This window comes from Anguilla anguilla, chromosome 15 (assembly GCF_013347855.1).
Source record: "Anguilla anguilla isolate fAngAng1 chromosome 15, fAngAng1.pri, whole genome shotgun sequence".
Taxonomy (NCBI): Eukaryota; Metazoa; Chordata; class Actinopteri; order Anguilliformes; family Anguillidae; genus Anguilla; species Anguilla anguilla.
Genome location: NC_049215.1, coordinates 7,774,783 through 7,794,402, shown reverse-complemented (window position 1 = coordinate 7,794,402; position 19,620 = coordinate 7,774,783). Strand labels below are relative to the sequence as shown.

Sequence of the window (19,620 nt, the reverse complement as noted above, 5' to 3'; positions counted from 1 at the left end):
TATTAACCAGAGTAGCCCTTTGTAACGATTAAAAGCATGCGAAACATTCTGTATTCGAGAAAAGAGCAAAGAGAAGAGAATTTCTAAATAGCTTCGATGAAGCAGAATATATTTATTTTACATCAGTGGCCAAAATTCACTTTAACGTTTAAGCTCGTTTGAACGAGCAGCTAAAAGGCAAAGGTCGTAAACAAACGGAGGAGGCTAACCGCCACAGACGCTAACGGCGTAATCTCGTTTTTTTCCCCTAGAAAACATCGACAGGTGGAGCCTTCCGTGCCTTTAACGACGTCGAAATGATCCATCTCGGTCTTTCACGGTGAATCCGAAGCCACGTTCCAACTATATCTTTGGGGCGAACTTACGTCTCCTTCCAACCGACGCTGAACGAGCGCGACCAAGTAAGAGAAAGCGGCGAAACTTTTTTCGGACGAGTTCGGCGCGCTGCAATGCCCCACTTTTCGAAGGGGCGGCACGAAAACGCACCGCGGATGCATATTTAATGGGGGGATAAAAAATGCGGGCCCACGTCTCCCGCTCATTATTATTTCAGCGCCGGTGACTGGCAGCGAGCGCTCCCGCCACGGCCCGGCGGCGGGCGGGAGGCTAGCGCGGCGCTCCCCGCGTGTGTGCGCAGCTGAGCCCCGCTAATTAAACGAGCACGGCTCCTAACGCTCGGCCCTCGGCGAGGGGATCCGTCCGTCTCTTTCTTTTTTTTTTATCCGCGACGGAAACGCGGGAGAGCCCGCCCGACCGGGACTTTTCCCGTTTAATGACTACGTGATTTTTCGCCGGACGGCGGATGGCGTTCGAACGCCGAGATTGAGGGAGCGGGCCGGTGCCGGGCGTGTCCGTCCGCCTCGGCGCGGTTCGGAGAACCCGAAAGCCTTTTCAGTGGGCCGAACTGCACAGTACCGGAGACAAGAAGAGAAGGTTCCGGAAGCGCCACACCTGCTTGTTATTATAACACCCCCGGTTTATTTCTGTGTCGGTGGAGACGTAACGGGGGGGGTGTTAATCTGACAGGTAAGCAGGCGGGTGAGTGGCGAGTCATGTGACCTGGTCTGGCTCGGCGTGCCCGCGGGCCCAGCAGGCCGTGCTGCCTCACACCTCACCTCCAGCAGGAGCCCGCATCACGCCCCAGCCCCGCGCGTGACTCACCTTACAGCACGCACACCGCGGCCTGAGCCGCGCGGCGCGGAGCGCGCTAGCACACAGAGTACCAGAGTACCACACACACAGCAGGGACATGAGCCTGAGAGCCTGAGTAACACAGCAACTGAGAATATAACAGAGAGAGAGAGGGAGGGAGAGAGGGGGAGAGGGGGGAGAGAGAGGGAGAGGGAGAGGGAGGGAGAGAGAGAGAGACAGAGAGAGAGGGAGGGAGAGGGAGGGAGAGAGACAGAGAAAGGGAGAGAGGGGGGAGAGAGAGGGAGGGAGAGAGAGAGAGAGAGGGGGAGAGAGAGGGAGGGAGAGGGAGAGAGAGAGCTAGAAAGAGAGAGAGAGAGGGGGGAGAGAGAGATAGGGAGAGAGAGTGAGGATGAGCGAGAGAGAGAAAGAGAGTGAGAGAGACAGAGAGGAAAAGAGAGATACTTAGAGAAAGAGAGTGAGCAAGAGAGAGGGACAGAGAGAAAGAGAGCAGGGGAGAGAGAGACAGGGAGAGCGAGAGACAGAGGGAGAAAGCAACTGACAGAGAAAGAGAGAGACAGAGTGAGCAAAAGAGAGGGAGAGCGAGAGACAGAATCAGGGACAGAGAGAAAGCGAGAGAAAGAAAAAGAAAAAAGTAAGAGAGAGAGAGAGAGCCAGGCAGACAGGCAGGCAGGGAAGCAGAGAGCAGCAGATAAACAATGACAGTGGGCCTGACAAGCGGAGAGACGCACATACATATGCAGGACAAGTGGGCGGGCGGTGACGGACAGGCGGGCCGGGCCGGGCACAAAGGGAGCGGGCCGACTGAAGTGCGGCGGCCGGGGAGAATAAAGCGGGGCCGTCGGAGCGGAGCGCAGCTGTCCAAGGTCAGGAGGACGCTCTCCAAAGCCCCTCTCTCGCTCCGCGCCGCCGCGCCGGCATGAAAGCCTCCCCTCACAATGGAGGCGCACTTCAAAAGGGCCCGCGAACAAAGGGAGGGCGCGTTCTCGGGGTCGCGCGCGAACCAGCCGCTAAAAAATACGGCCCCCCTCGCCTCGCCTCGCCGCCGCTCGGCTCGGCCCCCCCTCTCGAAGGACGCCGCCGCCGCCACCGCACGCGGGCGCGTGGAGCTGCTCCGTCCGCACGTCGAAATAAAATATTTACTTGGAAAATAGATGTGGAGTGAGATTTATCGGGGAGCGGGAGCCGCGTAAAAGGTCCCGTGAGACGTGACACGCGGGCGTCGTCGTTCAGGGCTGTCGGGGGGGGGATGTCCGCCGTGGTTCGCGCGTCTTCGCTCTATTTTGTTCTTCCCGCGGCCGTTTTCCGAAAGGTCGCTCGCAAGTCGTCGTAAACGCCGCCGAAACACGCCGCCTCCGAGCGTTCTCGTACGCCTACAACGGCGGCCTCGCCGCGGCGACGGGGAGCGCCGTTCTCCAACTTTGCGCCACGTGCGTCTACATGTAATATACAAAATGAGTCAGACCAGACCCGTGTAATACTACAGCCATGAGAAACATTCCACACCTCCATAACAATACAGCTATGGGACACACAATAAACACTTTCAATTGAGACTAAACTGCTACCACCAAACTGACTAGATTTGCCCACAACACAGCGAGCGAACATAATAAGCTAAACTAATGAGTTGAGAACTGTATAATACTAAAGCCAACAGAAATATCCCATAACTCCATGATAACACAGCTAAGGGACACACAATCAACTCTTTTATTTGAGAGACAACTGCTACCACCAAAAGGGACTAGCTCTTCACACGACACAGCTACTGATAGCAGTGCTAACGCTAAGTTAGCGTACCTGTGCGCACGTGCGAGCGGCTACAGGAAGTAATCGGTGGGGCTGTGAAAGACCTTCCTAAAGACGGCGCGGCGGGTGTAGTTGCTCAGGCTCCAGCTCTGGAGGCGCCCGGCGTCGCAGGGCTCCACGGTGGGGCCGAACGAGCCGTCCTCCAGCCTGCCGAGGGTCAGGCAGGACCGCGTGGCCACGTGGAGGAAGGTGCGCTTCTGGGGGACGGACACGGGGCGGGGGGGAGTGGGGGACAGAGGCGTCAGACGCGCACCCGTCGTGTGGGGGGGGGGGGGGGGGGGTGAGGGGAGTGGGGAGTGGTGGGGGTGTAGCTGTCATCTCCGCTACGCTAACACGGGGGGGTGAACGTCGGTGTGGACAGCGTTGCGTACACGCTAGGTGAGTGCCGATTCTCCCCCATGCACAGTCTCTCCAGAACCAGGACCGTTTTCAAAACCGCCATATTGAACAATTCGACGTTTTTTTTAAACTTTTTTTTACTGGTCATATTAAAATAGTTAATCTTAAATATTTAGCACAGAACAGCGCAGCACATCTTTTACAACAGGAGCACAGTAAGTATTGTGTCAGACAGCACCCATAAAAATATGTTTATTAGCTCTCTGCTCAGCTGTAAATAGTTGTTTCCGTATAATACAAAACTGCCAAAGTTTAACAGAGTTTAAGATGTGCCCTATTTCACATAACAGCCTGACATCCATTGATTTGTTCTGAACACTTAAAAGAACCGGTGGGTGAGCTCGAGTCTCGTATTACTCGCAGTGTCCGCGCGTTCCCATGCTAATTGGTGATTTGATGCTTTGAATGCTGACGCAGCGGCGTCCTCCATTAACTCGGGAGGTTGCGTGCTAGCACAGGTGTCCGGCTGCCGCTCCTGTAAATCTGGGTCTGCTAACCGAACCGCGCAGCCACTGCACCGCACTTCCTGCTCGGCTACCGCACGAAGAACGCGGGCGCCTGATTGGCCGGAGGAGTCGCCGGCAATTCAAACCCTGCCCGGGTGACGCTACAGCCAGTTGCACAAGACTGAGACCTATTATTTCTGAGAAATGTAATCTGTCACTTTTCCTTGAGCCTCTGGGTGAAGTGTTATGGTCACTGAGAGAGGAGTACATTGTGGCAAAAAGAAATTTACTTTGTTCCACCCTTGGACACGGAAGAGGAAAGCACCTTTTCTGGCCGCAGAGTAACTCACAAAATGGCAGTCCCAGAGAATTAAACTACTAATGATAGAGCATTATGAGCGATCGTAAATATTGAATTTAAATACGATCGCAGTTTAAATGCAAGCATATTTTAACGGTCTGTGGCTGTTTAAAGGTGCTTGAGACCCAGCTGTTCTAGAGTTAAACGGTGACTTCAGAATACATTAGGGGGATAATACCATCGGTTTAGCAGTAATGTCAGCCCCACGGGGAACGCTACATTCTAAAAATAGGAATTTGACTGACAGCAATGACAGCCCATTTACGCGAGTCAAAGCCGCTTTTTATCAATTATTAAACCGTTCGTGTTATATGAAAAACAAAAGGCAAATGCGGAACTCTGAAACTAGGTCAGAATAGTCGCGTGCAATATCGTTTTTTACAGATGGATAATCTGGCAGAAAACTACTAACTAATCGAATGACGAAGAACTTTGACTACTGACAGATAACAGGTGATCTGACACAGGACTAACTATTCACTTGACAAAGAAAGCTACACTTGGCAGTCGTCTACAACACCGAACGCATCTTACCTGAAAATCATATTCCCACTTTCCTACATACTGAACACGAAGAAAACAAGGATTTAATGAATAAGCAAGAATGAATTTTCGTCTATGTATCATCCACAATCAGACATATGCCTTTGCATAATAAAAAATATACATTTTGTGCTTGTTTGTGTGCTCGCTTGGTACTGATTTCAGCATAATGCTGACATTTGCAACATTTTCAGTTACATCCAGGCACCCTAAACATTTCACAGAATAATTCTTAGCAAGTTATCCGAAAGCATTTCAGTTCAATTCTGAGGCAGACATTTTTGAGTCGCATTACACAACTGCGAACGCTGATGTAATGCATATTATGAATCTACGGCTGTTCTACGGCTCCCCCTGGTGGCCGAAACTCGCGTTCAGGATTTTCCTCATGAAGATGAGATGAGACGAGACCTGCTCAGGCAACCCGCGGTACGGCTGTACGGCGTACGCGCACTGAGACGGCAGAAACCGGCGGCGTTCCTCGTACCTCCGCGTCGTACTCGAACATCTGGTTCCCCTTCAGGTGATGACACTTGAGCATGACGACGGGCCCGTTCAGCCGCGACACGTCCAGGCACAGGTCGTCGGTGCGGATCTCCTTATCGGCCGTGTATGAGAACACCTGCGCGCACACATGGATCGGGCGTGAGGCGTCTCCCCGGCGAAGGAGCGAACAGACGCGTTCCGATAATGATACAGCACTTCGCAGCCACGTCTTCTGTCTGTTCTGGGCTCCCGGTGGTGGGAGGAGCTTCCCACGGAACAGCCGAAACCCCGCCCACCCTTCTGACACGGACTGAAAACACACCTCTTCAGACAGCACCAGTTTTTATCTGACAATATTTACTTCTCTTGTTTACAATACAAATTGTCGGTTTGTTTGGCTAACTTTACATATAGTGATTATAAATGGGTTTTCTATGCCTTCTTCACGATATTTCACTTTTGTATTCCTGACTGTAACACTGTTAAGCGATGTTTACCACTGTTACAAGTAATTCTGGATAAAAGTATTGGCATGGCAAAACGCTCAGTGTAAAATCTGTGCTGATCTAGTACAGAATACAAGTTCAATATATAGTCTGTTTGAATTAATTAACACTTGAATTAACACTTAAGATGTTGAATTACAGCCTACTTGAATTAACACTTCACTAGGTGCTAAGCGAGTGTAATGTATAAATAACTTTGACTCCATCTCCAGCCCTTACCTGATTCCCGCCCATTCCGTGACAGTTGAAGAAGCCCACCTTCTCGTTCTCCTTTCTCCCCATGTTATCCACGCACTGATTGGTCTCCACATTTCTGATCTGTGGTCAACAGAGAATAGTTACAAACCGGAAAATTCTAATTGAACAGAGACAATTTTCAAATGTTTTTGTAGGGATTAGCATTAATATCAAATCGGCAACACCTCTCGTAAGTGCCCGCTATGTTCTTTAATGTTAGCCTGTGTTTTTCAGGAAGTAAATCAGGTGGTAGGCCTAATTCTGTCCCTGTGCGTTGGCGCATCAACTTCAAGTCCCACCTCCAGACTCACCATAAGTTCACGTTTCTCAAACGAGCTGATAAGCAACACAAACAAAGCTGCAAAATCATAACACCACGGCACTTACTATTGACTAAAGCCAGATTATAAAAGAACAAACCGGTTCACAAAACCGGCGCAACTCTACGAGGAAACTCACTTAATTAGGGACATTATTTAGTAACGCAAACGACCTGATAAATCAGGAAGTCTGGCTCTGCAAAGGATTTCTCTAAGTTTCCCTAATTCATATTGATTTTGTTTTGGGAAATGAATGAGTCATCTAATATCCAGCTAATACACTTCTGGGAGGCCGGTGAGGCATCGCGTGTTCTGTACGCAGCTGATTAAGTTGCGACGGCGCTCGTTCTTCTGGAATATAAAAAATAGGCCAGGGGATCCGGCGGTAAGAGGGACGGGCTGCTGTGCGCTGTGGATCAGCTCGCGCGGGAACAGGAAGTGACAGCGCCGCGGCGTGGCGGCCCGCACGGCTTTTACCGCGGCGCGTCCCGGACGGGAGTAAAACCCGGCGCTCCTGCTGAATCCAGCCAGGGAGCACCGCCCAATCCCTCTCGGCTCGCGCCCCGGATCTCCGCTTCGAGTTCCCGCCGCACGCCCCGTATTCGTCCCGCTTCGTTCTCCGTCCCCCTCTGTCGCACGCCTTTAGCGTGCTCGCCGTGCGATCGGTCAGAACGCACCCGCCTCCCGCCTAATCGTCAAACCCAACCCCTGAGCAAACGGGCGGGACTCAGACCCAAACCGCGATCTCTCCGAGGAGGGCGACGCCCGAATCGACCACGGCGGCGGCGGCGGTCGCGACGCCGCAGCTGGGTTCCGGTCCTCAGCTGACGGGATTTGTTCTGGAGGGTTCCCGTTCGCGCATCGTTGTGTCAAGTTGTGCTGTGTGCACGGGACGCGCTCGGCACGGCAGGAGCTGAAGGACATCATACTTCACCAAGCGAGTAGTATCTCCTGGGTATCTGGGAGTCGGGGTAGATGTTCTCCAGGTACCAGGAGAAGGGCTTGCACTGCAGAGCCTCGCGCAGGGCCTTCCGCGACGACACGTCCCCGTAGTCCACCTTGACCACGCCTGCAGGAGGGACAGGACCGCTTTCAGACCGAGGAAAAACCCATTAAACCACAAACCTGGTTCACAAGTCTCTGACCATTATTCCATACCTTAGTGTAAGTTCATGTTTATGTGTTCATTGCTCAAAAGAGGTTAATAGTTACCCATCCCAAAACACGTCATTCACCCCATCCCAAAACACATCACTTTTCCTGAAAGCCACTCCTTGCCAGACATCTCAATGGACCCAGTTAGGCGTCAAGATGTGAGTGATAATGCATTTATAAATCACAACACAGCCAGAGCAGTGCACATGCGTGTGCATGTGAGAGACATGCGTGTGCTTGTAGCAGTTCTCAGCCACTACCGCGAGATGGAACAACAGAATTGGCGCCATTGTATCTCTTCCCCAATCAGTCTCTATAATGCACGAGCCACTGGCTTGCGCAGGCAGCCTGCAGTAATCATGCAGGCTGTTTTCCACACTGCATGGCGGACTTTATGTTCTTAATAGCGTCCGGGCTCTTCTCCTGTAATTGATACAGATGCAAGCCCTCTTACTGCAGAGGTTCTAACAACCAGCGGCTCTGCAGCACACGCAGCACCAAACCTGGTTTCATGTGTATTCAGTTTGCAGCAATACCACTACAGGATACCGTGAGACCCGGCTGCAGTACCGCGACTGCTCACCAGGGGGACCCTCTATGTCACACGACTGCGTCTTATATCTGTGGTATGTTAGACTGCATGTATTTTCCTTTTATTTTCTTTAAAAAACAATTAGATTTACTTCTCTGGAGACGTTTTTTTTCTTTTGAGACAATTTCAAATTTCTAACATCATCAGTCACTGCCACTTAAAGAAAAGCATGCTAAGCGACCTTTATGACAAGTGGCTCAAGGGACCGATTCGTTTCATATTTAAGCCGTCTGAAGCTGTGATGAATTCCAGAAGGTCAAATCTGCGCTCTAATTACGATCTGATTGGGTAAATTCCTCTAAGACGGCATCCTGGGTATCTGAGCAGGCTTGCCCATTAGTTTGATTACAGCTGTCTTTGTTCCTCTCAGTGACAACACTGAACGCTGACACCGTGGCACCTAGAGGCAGGGAAAAATCCTTGCTAAGCTCTGCGAATGCACTCACCCCCAAGTGACAGCCACCAGGGGCTAAATTCTCAGAGCTCTCCGCCGCTTCTCCGAAAATTATTCACCGCAGAAATCATCATCAATATTTAAAACTTCAGAGCTACCTTTCGAAACGCCGCGAACCGAGCAAAAAAAAAAAAAAAAAAAAAACCGTACTCGTTAGCGATGCGATTCCAGGAACGGCTGAGGCTGGCGCTTTGGCGAGGAGGCCACACACGCGCGCGTGCGGAGTCAGTTATGAATATGGGATGAGCCTCCCTGCCGAGGCTCCGGCTTGCGGTGTGAGGCCGGGCTCCCGCGGCGGGGGAGAGGAGCTCTCCCGCGGCGGCGTGATTACCGAGCGCTAACTGCGCCGCGGCGGTCGGCGGTCTGCGGCGCCGCGGAGACTCTTTCCCGCCCCCCGGCGGCCCGGTGACGGGCGATAGCTCGCGCTCGCGGCGGGTTTGGCGCTTCGGGAAACCCGAGGTCGCGTTTCGACCGGGGGGGGGCAGCTTCTGCTGGAAACCCCGCTCAGTCATGACCGCGCCCGTGCGCTCGAGCGGAACCGCTTGGCCGCTTAAAAGCACGTTGGCGCATTACTGCCACCTGAACGCGGCGCTCCGCTGGAACGGGCCGAACGCACGGTGACTCAACCCCCCACCAACCCACGCACCGCACCGAGAGACAGACGCTCCGCATCACGCACCGCCGACCCCATGACCCCTTTTCACAAAACACTGCAGGAAACCCAAATACACCCCAGCATTTCTTCCAGGAACACCGCGTGTAAGTGATTCTGCAGTGCGGGCGCATTAGAGAGAAGTCCCGAAACAAGGCCTCGCGTGCTAAACGCGGCGCTAAACTGACGTGCTGGCGCGTGCAGTGACAGCAGCCCGCCTGTAGGTGGCGGATAAAGCTTCACAGATCTTCAGCGCTGGTTGAACTGTGATGGAGACATTTAAAAAAATTCCAAGACCTTAAGCGCATGTCATGAAGTTATAGTGAATGAAACCCTGGACTGCAACGCGACACCGCGTTATTCCGACATCCCGAAACCTCGCAACGGCGATATCATGAATAAAACATGGCCGCCGCCGCTTCCACCTCGGCGTAGCGTAGCGTCTCTGCGCTAACGGCACGCAGATATAAACACGACTGCGGAGCGGCGAATTAGCGGCTACTTCACCTAAACTGTGAATTACACTCAGGCGAACAAGTATATGAGCCGCATGTTCACACCATTCTGCAGCAATATAGCAAGTATAGTGGCCAACCGTAAGCCATATGCTTCAATGAGCATAACCTGTGCCTCTAAAAAAAAGGTAATGTTTCCAAATAATTATTCACACAGAAAGTGTGAAATTGTATTTTTTAAATTAGACTCTCTCCTCTAGCCCTCCTCTGTGTCATGTGACCAGTAGGGAACCAATCAAACTGCCGCACGTACAGTACGGTCACGGCCACCCAGGGCTAAAAAGAAACTGCAGTGCACAGAAGAACGTCATCACACATCGAGGAAATATCAAATATACAATGATGTGAATAAGAAAGCACGCCCTCTTTTAACTGTATGGATTTCCATATTAGGACATAATTAACCTTCACTGAGTCCTCATCAACCTCACTAAGTCCTATCAGTAGAAAAATGTAACCTCAACTGATCGTGTGGACTGGATTAACAGCACCCCGGTTCTAATTACCTTCTTAATTGATATGGAGGCACTGAGGGTGCACTTTTTTGCAGAAGGCTCCTGTATGTGGGCTTACTTTCAGTTTAATAAATAATGGCAAAGTAAAACCTGTTCTGTGTTATTTATCACATGACTCACACAAGGTTAGATTTCTCTTCTGTTAGGACTTGGTGAGGACTACATCAGGGTCCTAATTATGTCCTAATATGTAGCACCAGAGAACTGAAAGAGGGTGTACTTTGTGTTACACATCACTGTAAAGGAATGCACTAGATTTCAATGCCTAAGTTTACATGAACACCAATACTCCTATTATTGGGAGTAATTAGCTGAAATGCTAGTATTTAGATTATTGTGTATACATGGGTATGAGCAATGTGATTTTTCCATAACTGGCATATGCTCAACAGATACAGTATACATGCTTGTTTTCATCCGGGATTTTCGACTTCTGAGTTACACAGTTACAACAAGCTGATGGAAATAGACGTCTGCATGCACCTAAACAATCGAAAGACTGGCCAAATCCTGGTGTCTTAAGCGGTTTTTGAATACGCCCATTATGACCTCACGCCAATAAAGATATAATCAGACAGAGGCGGTTAGATTAACGTTTCAATAGTCAGAGTACTGCCGTTATTCAGAGAAGATGGTGTGCATGTAAACGCACCCAGCGTGGATTCACTTTCACACCAACGCATTTACGCGCCTAAAAACTGTGCTAACAGACACTAGCTAACTCACTGTCTCTCTTACAGAAAAGCTCTGCCTTCCACTGCGCAACCAAAGATAGGCTCCAGAGACAGCAAAAGCGCATCTCACTCAGAAGCCTGCGGGAGGGGGGAGGAGTCCTCCCGGCGCAGCTAGATAGCTATCGCTAGCAGAACAGCGCTGATTACACCGAGGTCGCGCCCCCGGTTATTCTCCGCGAAGAGCGAGTCTGCACTCCAGGCGACATCTCTCGGTTTTCGTTCCATGAAATATTTACAACCGAGTTCTGAGCGGGCTCCTGGCGGACGGAGGACGGCGGCGCTCGGCGGAGGAACGTAGGGTGGGGGGTCGGGGGGACACGGGTGGGGGGGGGGGGTGGGAGTCGCGCGGTACCTGGGGAAATGATGTAGAAGAAGTCCTTGAAGTCGTCCATCCAGACCTCGGCCAGGCGGCGGTTGTTCTTGTTGATGACCTGGCCCGTGCCCCCGGGGAAGCTGTAGGGCGTGGCCTTGCGGAACACGTGGCCCACGTGCGAGCACGTGACGATCTCCAGCGAGCCGCCGCACTGCCAGATCTGCGTGGGGGGGGGGGGGGGGGGGGGGGGGGACGACAGTGGAGCGCCCGCCCGCTCACAGTCAGACCCTTACGACGACGATCGGGCGAAAATATGACCGCCAGGCAGGAGGTGGTTCAAATGACACAGGACAGTCCCTCAGCACAAAAAGAGGAGTTTCACATTGTCTTCGGTCTCACAGTTTGGGACGTCCAGCAGGTGTCTGGTATCTGTATCTAAAGCACGGGATACACCTGCATGTTCTTTTCTCTAACAAGTGTGTGCTGAACCGGTTTTGTGTATTTTATAACACAATGGTGTGCGTTTTAAATGACCTCTATTGCTGTCTTTCTTCCCCCGCTCCATAGACCACAATACCAGACTTACACTACACCCGCTACCACCTCAGAAATAGAATCCGTTTCCTTCCGTCTGTATTCTAACACGCCCTCTACTGACTGGGGGGGGGGGGGGGGGGGACAAGTAGGAAACTAAACAATCAGACAGCAAAGCCATTCATGAACACTACAACTGTGGTAAGGAGAGAAGATGAATAATGAGGGCCTTACCCTGAAGGACATTTCAAGGTTCTCTCCACCCCAGATATCCATTCCGGGATCGTACGTTCCGATTTCCTCAAAGTAGGCTCTGTCGATGGAGAACAGGCCTCCGGCCATGGTCGGGGTTCTGCAGGGAGGAAGATGGAGGAGCAGAGCGATGCATCACCTCAGTGAGACCCTGCCAATGAGCTCACTCAAAAAAAGCTCATCTCAAAATCACATAACCAGGTGGCCTTCGTGGGGGAAACAAAAAACTTGTGAAGGACACAAATAGGTTTCAGCTGATCATTTTGGTTGCTCAAAAAAAACCAACAAAAAAAAACATCCATTACCCCCTTAACCGTACCCACTGTGACTGGAAGCAAAGAAAAATGCTATATCTGCTCCAATATGCAATGTACATGACTATTAGCCTAGCGGGGGAAACACAGAGCAGTCATTTCCAGCCCGATGAAAACGTGAACGCCGCTGATTGCTCGCGTCACGGCAGGGCGCCGCACGCCGGCACGCCCGCAAGCGCCGAGCGGAGAGCGCTGAAGCGGCCGCTCGCCCGCCCCCGGGGCCTACAACCTGAGGCTCCCCGCGCCGTCCTCCCCCCTCCTGAAGCTATCCGCAAATTACAGACCGCGGCGCTCCGCGGACACGGGCGGTTCCCGCCAAGGGAAACCGCGAGGACGAACGCGGCCGGCCCCCGAGGAGCCGTTCGGCCAAAACGCGGCGCTGCCGCCCCGCTGAGCGAGCGCGGGCCGGCGGCTGAGGCGGAGGCGTGAAAGGAGGCTATTTGCGGCCGCGCGGTTCATTATTTAGCGTACGCTGAGCGCAGCCGAGGCCTCAGACGAACGGCAGCGGCAGCAGCAGTGCGAATCTTCCCTTTGATTCGCTGGATCCGCGTCTCCTCTGTGTCGTCTGTTTCCTTCTTTTGCACATTGCTTTTATCAGGTAATCTGCCATCACTGTGGGTGGCAGTGTGGTATAATGGGTAAGAACCCCCGAGCAAGGTACTCTAACCTGCATCGCTTCAGTATATATCCAGCCGTATAAATGGATGCAATGTAAAATGCTATGCTGAATGCTGTGTAAGTCGCTCTGGATAAGAGCGTCTCCTAAATGGCTGTAATGTAATGTAATTTATATTATTCACTTGTTCAGCAGAAACTCTTCCATAGCAACAGCACAGCTCACATTTTAAATAGAATTCATTCTGGTACTGAATGCAAGCGCGGCATTGAATGCTTGCATTCAACAGGGACTCAAAGGATACCACCCCATTACACTCTGGATATAAAGCTATTTTATGAACACATCACACGACCACCCATGTATGTTTTAAGGAAATAATCTACCCTCGGTCTTGCACTGCAACAGATTTGAAACATAGCCAGCTTCAGAAAAACAATACATCTTATGAATTTTTTCTTGTAAAAAACCCAGCTACGTACCAAATAAATGACTCCAATGTTGCTAACACTACTACCGCGCTGCTAGCGAGCAGCTGTCCAAGTCTATTACAGGAATGCAGCAGCATATGCTTGGAGTTTACTCTTAATGAAACACGTTCCTTTTCCTGTGGACCAGAAGCAACGGGGGACCTCGCAAGCAAACATTAATATCGGGAGAGTGTTAAAAGTCTCACAAAACCTGTTCGTCATTATTTCATTAAACTCACTGCGAAAGAAAACTCTTTGGCCAATCCGTTGGTTCTCGTCGGCCATTTTGAGACCCGCAAGCTCGAACCGCCCGCATCCGGTCACTTGCCTGACGGGGAGCGTCCTGTCCCCTTTCCGTCTGTCCATCTCCCTCTGCGGCACGGGGTACCAGCGGAAGTTCAGCTTCCAGTTGAAGCCGCCGTAGGTCATGTCGGACCCCGCCATGTACTCGAACGTGTCGTCGCTGATGACGTCGATGATCGGGCACACCACGGCGTTCCTGCGAGAGGTCGGAACCATAACTGAAGGCTGGCAGAAACACTAGCGCACCAACGCGGTTCTTGACACGAGGGTAACAGGTCTCCTTTAAATAATGTCTTAAATATGAAACTGTGGCCAGCAGAACCAAACAGCTATTCCCTCGTTATGGTGAATAAATCATTAGCACAGGAAATAGCCCCAAACCTTTTTCCTTCCAAGAACAGAAACGAAAATGGCTCGGGTCCTGACTACACACTTGAACATTTCACACAATTCCTCCTTTCATTAGGAGCTCATCTTCATACAAAAATATTTTATTTTGGATTACTGACCGCAGGGGTCTGTAAAATAAGATTCACATCAACACAGCAAGTCCAGTGTAGCACAGACAGCTTAATCAGCTGAGGAAGAAGAGCATATATTATTCATACAAACCACACAAAAGATGAGTGCACTGACAGAACGCCATGTTCACAACCGTTTGCTAATTAAATACAATTATATTGGAACACCACTGTTTAAAATGGCCTTTATACATCCCTGTCTCTGATTTACATCTCTGTCCAACACAGAAGCCCAATTGTGGAATCATTTTTAACCAACATTTAACCATAAACTTTCCTTGAACTCAACACAGATTTTTTCTTCTCCGACACTGGCAAGCCAGCGACATCCTTTCACTGTCTTATTAAAATCGTCATCATAACCACCAGGGGTTCCTTCGCGTTAACCATAGAAGGCTGCGTCTGACAGAGCTGTCACGCGTCAGAGCCGGATAGGAAAGGGACCTGATCAGAGGCTGGGTTCCTGCAGACAGAAGCTCAGTGATTCTGCAGCTCTAACCTCTCATAATCGCGGGCTCTATCTTCCCCATATCAAAGAAAGGAAACAGTGGAGCTCACTCTCACTGCATCTACCAGAGACAGAACTCAAGTTCCCAACTGAACCACAACACTGTATCTACCAGAGACAGAACTACAGTTCCAAAGTGAACCAGAAATTGGTTTCTCTCTGCCGGTCTTTTTGCTATTGCATACGAAACGCTGAAGCTCTTGTAATACTCTACAAAAAAAACAAAGAAAAGCCGGGTGAACTCTGACCTTTCCTCTTTGATCCTGGCGAGCAGCGGCTCCAGCCAGCCCGCCGTGCACTCGCAGTGGGCGTCCAGGAAGGTGATCACCTGACCCCGCGTGGCCGCCGCCCCCCGGAGCCGCGCCCGGATCAGCCCCGACCGCTGCTCCATCCTCAGGACCCTCACGGGCACCTCCAGCGTCCGCGCGTAGCTCTCCAGCTTCTCCTTCAGGAAGTCTGCCCGCGGGAGGGAGTGTCAGAGGCGACGCGCGGTGCGCCACTCGAGCGTTTTGTGACAAGGTTTCTCTTCCACACCGTCCGCCCCCGCGCCGAAGTTGGCAGCATTCACAGCATTAGTCACAATCATTACTTATCGCTTGACATTCTGCTGCCCAAATTTAACTTCCCAAAATATCATATCATATAAACTGTCAGCACAGCAGGACAACCACAGTTAAAACTTCAGACGCAAGCTGCTAGACTGCGAAGCGGACTTCCCGCGGGAGAGAGTGAGAGTCGGGGTGGGGGCGCGGATACCTCTCTCGCTGGCGTCGTCCACCAGCAGGATCTCCAGCAGCAGGTGGCGGGGCGAGCGGTTGATGACGCTGTGGACGGTGCGCAGCAGGGTGCTCCAGGCCTCGTTGTGGAACACGATGACGATGCTGGTGTTGGGCAGGTCGTCCGGGTACACCTTCGTCTTGCAGCTGGCAAGTGACAAGAACCACAGCAAATCAGGGGGCTTTTCTCATGTTTTAGGGTGTGGGACAAATAGAGAGAGCCTTGACTTGAGGAGAGCAATCTTGTTGTCGTGTCTTGGGACTGGGGAAGAACCTGATTTACATCCTGTCCCATGGACTTGGCCAGCCTGATGACTTCCCCTTCCCTGTAAGTTTCCTTAGCTCGTTGGTTTTAAAAAAAATCTGTGTTCTAGAACTGCATTGCTTTCAATTACCAGTAGTGATTGTTACATCAGCATTAGAATGTTCAAGTTAAAAACATTCTAATCACATATTTGTTATCTCACACCTCAAAGAGTCAATAAAACCCAGTGTGCTTCCTCAATCATTTTATTCAACTTGTAAGACCACATTCTGGTTCTGACATGATATATGACTTCAGTTATTGCTCAGGATTTGACCCTAACGGTGGAACAGCCAAAAACACTACGCTCATGGTGATTCGGTCACACAGGGCACGTGTCCGTTGTCGCTCAGACTGGCAGGGTGGAGGAGGCGGGAAGATTCAGGAGAGGAGCCGCGCCCGGGCTGAGAGGAACGAGGCCATTTTCATTTGTCTCAGCGGAACTCTCTTACCGCCCCGGCGGAGACGGGCGGGAGAAGGCGAGCGTGCGGGAGCGCGGCCCGCCGATAAATAAACCACGAGCGAGCGTGCTCGCTACGAAGACCGAGCGTCCGCCGGGGGCGCGGGAGGTGACGGTGGAGTTCCGCCGCCCCCCCGTCCCCGCCCCCCCCCCCCCCCCCCCCCCCCCCCCCCCCCCCCCCCCCCGGGGTCCCTGACAGGAGAGAGTGACAGAATGGGGACAGGACGGAGCCCACGCACGCGCCGGAGCGTCGCGTTTGTGTCGCGCGATGCGCTTCAGCCTCGCGGTACTCCCGCCTGCCGCGCACTCGAGCTTCCTCTCCCACTGCGCCGCTTACACACCCAGCAGGAGCCGCTGTTCAGAACCCCGTATTTCACATCGCTTCGCACTGGGCTGCAGCTGCAGCGAACTGTTCGGGAATAAATCCGACAACCTCCTGGTAGCAAACCCAGCTCCGCAACCATGTGATGAACGGCTGCATAGGTTTCCACTTGCCTTGCGCGACATCACAACTGCTGCTTGCACTTCCTTTGTTTTGCATCCCATTAAAATGATCTGAAGGAATCTGCTACCTTCGGGTTGTAAACATGCCACTGTTTTGCCTTCTCTACATCTAATTAGTAGCTAGGGTTTCTCCTTTTCTCTCTGAATTTATTCAAGGAGTGGCACGGCAGGATTTGCTATTTTGCAACCGTGTTGTTCAACGTCTGCCTGGCGGCATATCTTTTCGATACACAAAAGCTTTTGAGGCAATTAGGCTTATAGATCCGTGCGCAGAAACAAAACACGCATTTAACTTGAAAGCCGTGCTGCTTATTCGCACAGTTAAGAACTCTGAAACAAACGACTGAAACGAGAGAGGAAGCGCTTCTCCAAATCAGCGACGCACCACGAACGCGGCAATCTTTCAGGAAAACGACTCTCTCTTTTTTCATTATGCGATTCAATTCGCTCCACGGCATGTGCAAACAAAAAACCCTTCCCCATTGAGCTTTCACGGCTAATTTACAGCACGTTTAGCGTGCTTGAGAAGATCAACCCAACAAGATCTATCATTCGGTATCTCGAACAATAAATCTTTTATTGGCGAGCTTTTCATTCGTTACAAGTTACTTTAACGTTTAATTTACTCTTTATCAACCGATTAGAGGCAGTGAAAAATGCAGCCCAATAGCCTTCACTTCCACATTCAGTTACGTCTTCTAATTCAGAAGAATGGGGTTCTTCCGGAGGGCAAGAAAACAACCACTGCATAAGTATTATCCCTGTTGTAAAAATATATCATAAAACAAATCCGCTATTAGAATAATGCTGTTGCTACAACAGGTTTACAGAGTGTTTAGTAAATCGCCAAATAAATTCACGAGCAATAGTTTACACTTCCGCAGTCGCTCACCACAGCTGTAAAGGTTTTCAGGACCAAAGAAGACATATCCTTCCCACAAAATCACGACCGTCTGTCAGATACCGACGCGTCAAATTCAGCGCTATCCTCAGAACTGGATCAGTTAAAAGTGGGAGCGTAACTGACTAATGACAGCTGGCAGGGATCCATGAGCACTGCCTCCATCAGTTGAGCTGAGCGAGCCGCTTCCCACACCTCAAGAACCGAGGAAGGCAAACACTAGAGAGAGAGAGAAGAGACCCCTGTGACTGGAGTTAGCAAGGCGAGCTCCTCCCCCCCGGTGCTAGCGTATCCCGTTCGGCGGTGTGGCGTGATTGGCGGCTGCGGGCCTACTCACCCGTCCAGCCGCACGTCGGGCAGGCTCCTGTTGAGCGCGATCATGTCGCTGGCCATGAGGTTGAACTGGTTGATCTTGAAGAGCTCCTTCATCTTCTCCTGGCTCTCTTTGGGGATGACCACGGCCTTGCCCATCTCGCCCGGGCCTTCCACGCCCCGCGACATGACCGCTGGAACACAACCAGGCACAGGTTTCACATGAACAGTGCGGTCCCTGCCCTAACCCTAACCCTAACCCTAACCCCGCCACAATACACAACCTATATATATCTTCAGTGCTTGTGTGCAAGTATGTGTTTTCACATAAAAACATGGCATTAATGACGATACACACTACTATCTTGGGCGGATCAATCATCTCGTGCTGGGCGGGGGGGCTGGAGCCTAAACTCTCAAAGTCACACAACCAGGTGCGCATTTGCTTCTCCTTTTCTGGTTTTCCGTGACCAGTCTCCCCCCCGCTTCCCTGTGTTGGTAAGCCAGAAGGCACGATTAGCACGCATGATGCAATCCGTGCGTGACATACAGTGGTTACCCTGCCAACAGAGCTACACAAGGGAAGCCAAACACGTAAGGTAAAGCACCAACGTGCTAACTGCACGGTAAACAGAGGAAGCATTAATCATTGCGGTCTTACGCAATGGTGTGAAATTCACTAATGATTCCAGAATTGTTTTGTTAGTTAATAAATATTATGAACTTTTATTTGAGATAAAATTGCAGGCCCCAAACAGTTGGTCATTGCCGGTAGGGGGCCAATACACCCCTGGGCATCCAAGCTAGTTCCAATACTGTTGTACCACAGATCAGAAATTACAGTTAAAAATACATTTCTTTTATAGTTAATAAGTCACACTTAGTGGAGAATCAGCCAGGCAACAGCACAGGCCAAGTTATTACCATTGTTCATCTGGCCATCAGGTCAAACGTACAGTAAGAGCTCAAAAGAACAGCACATTCTCCTGAACAATCAGAAACCCGTGTTTTTCCTATTTTAGAAAGAGGTATTAGCTGGTAATAATCCCCAATGCACACTTCTGCGCTGCAGCGCATCAAGTGAGCACAATGTTCTCGTTCTTCGGTCACAGTGGCCACACAGTTGTGTGCTAAAAAACGCACTGCAGCCGAAGAGGTTTGGAAGATCCCCCAACCCCACAGACGCACAGAACTAAATCACTGTCAACGCATTACAACACGTTACTTCACCTTATCGGGAGTTTTAATCCAGGGGCACTTATGCTGCGGTTGAGATGGCAGCGTTCCTGACTTTTCAATTCAAAATATCTTCCTGTCAGCTTTACACGACCGCACGGCAGTACATCAGACTGGCGGTCGGCCTATAAGGCCTATACCGAAACACATTCACAGCAGCCACAACTGGAATACAAATGCAGAAGTAAATAATGTATTTTGCCCTACGACAGGCTAGGCTTTATTCAAGGGGTGAAAGCAACTCTGCACAACAAGGCTATTTGTTTTTTATAGGGATTCAGTGTGCAATTCAGAGGGACTTTCTCCATAGTGACCTGCTCTACAGTGAATAGCCCCTGGGGGACATTCTTCACAGTGGACTACTCAGTGAAAGCCTGCTCCATAGTGACTAGGCCCATGGAGACCGAAGACAAGACGTGC

The 19,620-nt window shown here is 51.1% G+C and overlaps 1 protein-coding gene across 3 annotated transcripts in view; it reads right to left on the bottom strand.

The window, feature by feature from the left end:
* The window catches only part of galnt13 (UDP-N-acetyl-alpha-D-galactosamine:polypeptide N-acetylgalactosaminyltransferase 13), a 38,186-nt gene that overhangs the window by 4,038 nt on the left and 14,528 nt on the right, over positions 1 to 19,620 (bottom strand). For 2 of the 3 annotated variants that reach the window (XM_035394157.1, XM_035394159.1), the window contains exons 3-11: positions 17,990 to 18,158; positions 15,464 to 15,630; positions 14,956 to 15,163; positions 13,704 to 13,874; positions 11,958 to 12,075; positions 11,229 to 11,409; positions 7,189 to 7,328; positions 5,922 to 6,020; positions 5,198 to 5,332 (exon numbers count right to left, since the gene is read on the bottom strand). In XM_035394157.1, the coding sequence (XP_035250048.1) occupies positions 5,198 to 5,332; positions 5,922 to 6,020; positions 7,189 to 7,328; positions 11,229 to 11,409; positions 11,958 to 12,075; positions 13,704 to 13,874; positions 14,956 to 15,163; positions 15,464 to 15,630; positions 17,990 to 18,158 (1,388 nt within the window). Of the gene's footprint in view, positions 1 to 2,310; positions 3,159 to 4,701; positions 4,732 to 5,197; positions 5,333 to 5,921; positions 6,021 to 7,188; positions 7,329 to 11,228; positions 11,410 to 11,957; positions 12,076 to 13,703; positions 13,875 to 14,955; positions 15,164 to 15,463; positions 15,631 to 17,989; positions 18,159 to 19,620 lie in introns of those variants that run through there. The other variant, XM_035394160.1, reaches the window with a different exon arrangement.